The sequence below is a fragment of the Microplitis demolitor genome, chromosome 4 (assembly GCF_026212275.2).
Source record: "Microplitis demolitor isolate Queensland-Clemson2020A chromosome 4, iyMicDemo2.1a, whole genome shotgun sequence".
In the NCBI taxonomy this organism is placed as follows: domain Eukaryota; kingdom Metazoa; phylum Arthropoda; class Insecta; order Hymenoptera; family Braconidae; genus Microplitis; species Microplitis demolitor.
Window position 1 is genome coordinate 4,082,211 of NC_068548.1, and position 7,297 is coordinate 4,089,507.

Sequence of the window (7,297 nt, forward strand, 5' to 3'; positions counted from 1 at the left end):
TTAAATTTCCTACAAAAAAGGTATCCTATACTTTTTTCGATAACTCGATATCTACTAAGATATTTGAAGTTTAAAATTCTAAGAATTAGATACATAAATTTTGAGTTCAAAATTGCCTAGGTCTAATTCGTTTTTTGGAAATATCTCTGTAAGTATTGAGTTATCCAAAAAACTATAAGAAACCTTTTTTGTAGCCCATTGAATTTTCTACAAAAAAGGTATCTTATACTTTTTCCGATAGCTCAATATCTACTAAGATATTTGGAGTTTAAAATTCTAAAAATTAGATGCGGAAATTTTGAGTTTAAAACTAACTGGAGTATTACGAATCTTATGTGACCATTAAAAATTGATTATTAATAGAAATTCGGAACAACCCTACCGTAGCATCCTCGATCACGTTCTTCGAATTCGTATTTGGAATTTCAATTTTACGTCTATTTTCTGACGTCACTAACCAGCAACAAATACAGACAAGTAAAATAATTGTTTCAATAATTTCCACCTTCATTGTACTTTTACTTTACAATATTTCATATATATAATGTATATCATATATTAAACTTATTTTCCGATTCATTGAAGTTTAATTTCCGGTTCAGTGAAGTCATATTTAATTTTTTTTAAATTTCATCGACATTCCATAGTTGCCACATTTTTTACACTTGATATAAATTTATACTAATGTATGAAAGTTTAAAATTTCGAATCATTTAAAATTACATTTTTTAATCAAAAAGAAAAAAAATCAGAGCTACATATATCTGTGTAATTTTTTGAACTTTTCTTTGATTCAATAGCTAACTGAAAACTGAAGAAATATTCCAAATAAAAAGAAAAAAAAATTCATAGGTGACTTCAACCCCCGTACTTTTGTTTTATTTTAATATAATAATATATCCTAAATATATTTACATTATTTTATATTTTATTAAATAATAAATTATTCCAGGACTAAGTAATGAAACGTGTCATTAACAGTCTGCCAGTGTATAATTGATTATAAACTATACTCTATAAAATGAATGATAATACTTTTTTTACCCCCGGTGCATACGAATAAAATAGGGAAGTCTAGACAATTAACTTAAAACCTTTTCATAAATTATTCTTCACAATAATAATAGATATATTAGGGTGGCCCAAAAAAACCGACAATTTTTTTTTCGAGCTTCTTATGAAAATTTGTTGGCTAACGATGTTTTAAGAGGCCTCTTCAAAAATTAGCTCGATAAAAAATTTTCAAGAGGTCGCTCACGAATTTTGAAAATATTAAAAATAATTGAAATTCGGATTTTTTACTTCGAAATTTTGTTTTTTTCGTGGCAGCAATAGTTTATATTTGAAAAATCATGTCTATGCTGAAAATTTCAGGCCAAAATTTAAATATTTAAACGGCGCTCAAGAATTTTGAATATTAACTGATAATATGTGACTAATACTTTGAATTAGTTTTTTTAATTTTTTATAACTCAATTATTGTCATTTCACTAAAATATAACTTTTTCATAACCAAAAATATACAGGACAGTCTTAAACAATAAAATTTGGTAAGTTTTGAAAAAGCGAAGAAACCTACAAATTGAATTAAAAAACAAAAAAGTATGTAAATAACTTATTATTTCTCTTTCTCGGGTTATATTTTCATTAATTGTGATGCAAATTGATGGTGAAAAAATCGAGAAGCTTTATTATTAATATTCAAGGGTCGCTCGAAAACGTTCAAAAGACAGAACTCGGAAATGTTAACATTCAAAATTCTTGAGCAAGGTTTAAAAATTTAAATTTTGGACTGAAATTTTCAGCGTAGTCATGATTTTACAAATATAAACTATGGCTGCCACAAGAAAGAAAAAAATTTGAAATAAAAATTCGAAGTTCGATCATTTTTTATATTTTCGAAATTCGTGAGCGACTTCTTGAAAATTTTTTATCGAGCTGATTTTTGGAGAATTTTCCTAGAACATCGTAAACCAAAAAATTTTCATAAAAGATTCGAAAAAAAAAATAATCGGTTTTTGGGCTACCCTAAGATATATATTATATTATTATGGTATTCATTGGTATAATATATATAATCCAACCTCGTTATAAGACTCTACCCCTCAATTTGTTAAAAATTGTCCAAATCGCTTCCCCTAACACTCGCCTAATTTATCTTTTGCATAAGTTTTAAAATAAACATTATTTTTGTTTTAAACATAAATAATTCCCAGACATATCATAATAACGCAAACTGAACGTATTTTTAATACAAAAGAAATCGCTAATAAATATTTATTTTATTAATTGTTTCAGTGTTTCGCTGAGTGTAGGAGTATAAAAAATAAACATATATTTATACCTTAAGCTAATAATAATTTACCACTTGTTGTTTTTTTTTATTATTTAAATAAAATAAATAAACTTATGTTTTGATACTCCGATAACGAGGACTATAAAAGTATAGAATTCCATGCTCTCTTTACAATGACCGTTTTCTCTTGAAGATTATTAAGCATTTTATTTGTAAGTTTCAATAGGGATAGTTTTTTTTTAAATTTAAAACTAATAATTATCTTAAAAAAAATTAATAAATTTACAGATTCCGTATCAGTGTCACGCGACTAATAAAATGCGAGCTCACGTATTACTTTTCGCCTCCATTGGAGTATTGGCAACTAGTTTGATGTATGCCAATGCTGATTGGGGAAATCAAAACTGGTCATTGAGTAACGATGACATAGGCAGAGTCCACCGTACATGGAGTATGATTCGTCGTAACCCCCATAACTTTGGATCATTATTTTACTCAAGGTAATTATTAACCTTCCAATACTTCTTAAGTCACTAAGATCGAAAATATACAACTAATATCCTTTAATCATTTCATTATTACTACCAAGTTAATTTCTTAAAAAAATGAATACTACCGTCATAAAAGGCGGTAAATTTCCGTTGATTTGAGTACCCATAAGCCTATATTTGCGTCTGGTTGAAATTATCATATTTTTATATATAAAATTTATCAAAAAAATTTTTTTTAATTTAAATACATTGATGTGGGTACTTAAATTAACGGAAATTTCGCTCTTTACTTGATCCTCATACTTTTAAGTCCATAAAAAATTTTTGTAATTTATCAGAACAAATAAACTAATTTATATATTTTCAATTCAGACTGTTCCAACTTCACCCAGAACATAGAGCATGGTTCCGTCACTTCAATAATGTACCAGTCAATCAATTACTTCGTAACCAAGACTTTTTGAATTTGGGATCTAGAGTCACTAATGTCCTCGATAATATTATCTATGGATTACATGATGTTTCAGCTAACCGAATCAACCTTAACCGAGTATGGCCATGCCCATATGCAAGACAAGGAGGATGGAGACACAATGATATGGCTGTAAGTTTATAATAATTATATTTAATAATTACATTAGATTTCATCATTTTTTTACATAAAATTAATTATTAAATATAAAATAATCTTTCAGTTGACCCAGAGTGTCTTCCTCGACGTTATGCGTAACAACGTAAACAACTGGACCCCAGAAGACAACGTTGCCTGGAACAGAGCCTGGAACGCAATCTGGCATAACTTGCGTGCTTAAAATTAAGCATGCCCGCAATTGCAAGATCACAATAAGTGATCGTTTCTCTGGAAAAAAATTACAAGTGTACTTTTAAGATTCGCATTTTATTTTAAATGCTCCTACAGTAATTAACATGTGTTTTATACAAGTTAAGAGATTACTTTAGTGTACACAGATGTTTTAAAATAATTTAAGAGTACAGAGAATAAAAACTCAATCCAAAATGAATATTAACATTTTTTTATTGTTTCTATCCTTCCAACTCTCAATAATTTAAACATAAAAGATTGTAAAAAATTTTTAGTTTTTTTTAATTTTCACTTGAAACAATATTTTGATGTTGATATATTGTTAACAATAACAATGGAAGTCCATATATATTAGTTGAAATGAAAACAGTCAATATTTCTAAAAAGTATAAAATAATAAGTATGAAATAAAATAAATAATAATTTTTTTTTTTTCGCAAACAGGTTCAAAAGTTTCATTTAGATAAAAAAAGACGCCTGTGAAAATTAGAGCTCTTAATATTAACATTAAGAGGTTCCATATTGCACTTTTCTATTTTCCATAAGAATAACATGGAAAAAATTTTTTTTTCGTCTTCTGATTTTTATAAGTAGCTAACGATGCGTCATAGGAATGATTGTCAGGCACATTTTTGTAGGTAATTGAATGCTGTACAAAAAAAGTTTCTTATCATTTTTTGATAAATCTATTTGTTCAAAGGTTATTTGAGGTTGAAGTCGAATTCATATTAAATTTTGAGATTTTGTTACTTTTCTGGCAAAACTATCAGACGTATTACAAAACATCATGGGAGCTTTTTTGTAAACAATTTTATCCCCTAGAAGTTATTCAAATAAAGTTTTTTCGAATTCCGCATTGTTTTCTAGTTATTTTTATTTTAATGCCAAGCTCTTAAAATCGATCAGAAAACTATTTTTTTTATGAGCTTGACATTAAAATAGAAATAATATATATGTAGTTGAGTCTGCAAAACACTGATCTGAATAGTTATTATTTAGATCAAAGCCATCAGAGAATGGTCTTTCCGACCACCATTTTTCTACAATTAAATCACTATTACGCATGCGCAGTAGTGCAAATTCATGTGCTTGATCATCGGTTAGTGGAAGAAAAATGCTCTCTTTTGCAGATTTTACGACAGTCTGAAATCGTTTTGTTTTATCCCTCATGACACAATATACTATTACATTAATGTTAGTGTCATTCTAGTCGCCATGATGAATCAGGAAAATTACTGTCATTAATTTTGTCTATTAATTCTTGAGTAGGAAAATCAGCTGTTACTATAATTAAACTACGATGTGGATTTTTAAACAAATGTACAATCCATTCATTAAGTGGTCGAGCACATTGATCATTAGCGTCTAGATATCCACCATCTTTTGCGAGAACCCGCCGATCTTTATTGCGTTCATAAGCAAAACTCATATCAATTATATAGCACTGAGAAAGTCCATAAAGTTTATATTTGATAAATTCAGAGATATAGTTCATCTTTTCAATTACACCAAGTACATTTACAATATCAGGATCCAAACGTAAGTCAGAATGACTAAAACAATGTTTATAAATAGAGAAAGAACATTCCTCAAACGAATCATCATAACTGGCTAACAATATTTTACCACGATACATTCCAATAGTGTCATTAAGTTGCCAATTTTTGACTAAACGATGTCCAACCATTGTATTAGTAATATAATGATCAATAACTTTGCAGTTACCTTTGGTTTTGTAGCCTGACAAATCATACACTTGACGTATGAACATAATTATAAATTCTCCTGGATTTTCTTCAAGAAAAAGATCAATTTCCACTAGTGCACTTAGAAAACCAAACCCGGTTGAAACATCATCAGCGTAAATTTTAAATAAATTCGATTCTCGACCAAAACCGATGTCCAAAACACGTACTCCATATTTTAATTGCTGTCCGACATCTAACTCTTGTGTTTGTAATCCTTTTTCATTAACTGTATATGAAAATGACGAGTGAGTACCAATAAGAGCGAGATCATTTAGTTTTTTCAAATTTGGCAATTTCGCTAGATACTTAACACGCTCTTGATATGGATTGTATGTGAATTTTTTACAACCACAAGTTTCTACAAAATTATTACTCATTGAAAAATTTATCATAATTGAAAAACTGATTAAACATTTCAGTAGCATTTTTGAAATTTTAGTTAATACTATAGCGATGGATTTTTTAAATACTGAGTGAAAATGCGATGACACTGATTTTTATATATAAATCTAAACGTTCATTAGTAGTTGTAGAAAAAAACAATTGATAAATATGTAATTAAACTATCAGTGTGAGTCATCGTTCTTATTTTTTTTATTTCTTCTGAAATAAATTTTAATAACTACTAAGATATTTTCATTTTTCAAAATGACCGCATAAAAAAATACCTAAAAAATTGACTTTGTATAGATGTGAAATTTATTTTTTGCACGTCATATTTTCATACGAGAGATATAAATCATTATAAATAATTAAGTTTTGATTAACTCTATATATAACCACTCGCATTTTTTAACAGTCGAGAATTCCCTACGTCACGTGGACCCCAAGCAACTTTAAAAGGTTCTGAAATTGATTGTCTGCATTATTTAGACTTTGAAAAATTCTGAGCCTATATTTGATATAAAGAAAATAGAACGCTCATGGGTTTGAAGTACAAAATCCATTTGGAGATCAGTGAAGAATTTTGAAAGTTTAAGAATCAGGAAAAACCAAATTTTTCATTTAAAAATTCATAACTTTTAATTTTGATTATTTTTGGTTATCAGTTCGGTTTCTATAATCGAGATAACATATATCAATAAAAAGCAGTTCTTTCTAAAATGATCCAAAAAGTATAATTATTTTGAACGTCGTATGGAAAGTGTTTCTCCCCAAAAATTAATTAATACCTTATACAGTGGACTCTCGATAATTCGAACCTTGTTAAGTCGAAATCCTCAGTAACACAAACAAAAATTTGGTATTCCCTTTCTCTGAACTCTTAAATACGCGATATCTCGAATTATTTAGACTCTGTAACTCGAATTTAGTATCGTTTATCTTCCAGTATCAATAAGGCATATTTATACTTTATAACTCGAATTTTAAAAGTGAAGCTCTATAAGTCGAAGTTAGTTAAGTATAAAGACGTTTTTCTCCGAACTGTCCAAGCTTATAGCAATCAAATCTAAATTCCTATAGGAATGTTCAATGCTTCTTATATTCTTGTTTGTAATGTATATTTTCTTGCAAAATTGTTGACTGTTAATCAGATCGTATCTAGACATCATGAGTGCTAAACGAAAATTAACAACTTGCTTTATTACTTTATGCTTTGTACAGTCGAGTCTCGTTATGAACCCGCATAAAGGGGTGTAGGGGAATATAATTCTAAGAATTTGTGTACTCCCACTCTGTCAGCGCAGGCGACAGTCGTGAGTTGAACTTCCCCTACTTTTTAAGCGTGTGAGTGTGTACGTGATTGTTTCCAGTATCTCGTTATGAGTCCGTTTGACTTGAGTGTTATGTTTCTTATAGTAATACAGCTATACAGTGTCTTGCTTATAAACAAATAATAGGACTAATATGATAAATAAACTCTTAATTTCTTTTCATGAATATACGGTCTCATATCGAGACTCTGAAATTAATTTTTTTTTCACGTTGTGGAGGGGGA

General features: G+C 28.5%; 2 protein-coding genes across 2 annotated transcripts; one reads left to right on the forward strand and one right to left on the reverse strand.

The window, feature by feature from the left end:
- Positions 1–2,621: 2,621 nt before the first annotated feature.
- LOC103574851 (hemoglobin subunit alpha-1) lies at positions 2,622–3,599 on the forward strand. The gene is made up of 3 exons (XM_008554398.3): positions 2,622–2,796; positions 3,160–3,391; positions 3,483–3,599. Exons 1-3 carry the CDS (start codon positions 2,669–2,671, stop codon positions 3,597–3,599), a joined length of 477 nt encoding a protein of 158 aa, XP_008552620.1. The 5' UTR covers positions 2,622–2,668.
- On the reverse strand, positions 3,385–5,834 carry LOC128667582 (uncharacterized). The gene is made up of 2 exons (XM_053738233.1): positions 3,743–5,834; positions 3,385–3,646 (listed from the first exon to the last, which is right to left on the reverse strand). The coding sequence occupies exon 1, from the start codon at positions 5,781–5,783 to the stop codon at positions 4,812–4,814; it is 972 nt and encodes a 323-aa protein (XP_053594208.1). The 5' UTR covers positions 5,784–5,834; the 3' UTR covers positions 3,385–3,646; positions 3,743–4,811.
- Between the last annotated feature and the right edge of the window lie 1,463 nt (positions 5,835–7,297).

Coding starts and splice junctions, on each gene's coding strand:
- LOC103574851 (XM_008554398.3), top strand. CDS start 2,669: ATGTATGCCAATGCTGATTGGGGAAATCAAAACTGGTCATTGAGTAAC. Junction 2,797..3,159: donor GGATCATTATTTTACTCAAG/GTAATTATTAAC, acceptor TTTTCAATTCAG/ACTGTTCCAACTTCACCCAG. Junction 3,392..3,482: donor GGAGACACAATGATATGGCT/GTAAGTTTATAA, acceptor ATAATCTTTCAG/TTGACCCAGAGTGTCTTCCT.
- LOC128667582 (XM_053738233.1), bottom strand. CDS start 5,783: ATGCTACTGAAATGTTTAATCAGTTTTTCAATTATGATAAATTTTTCA.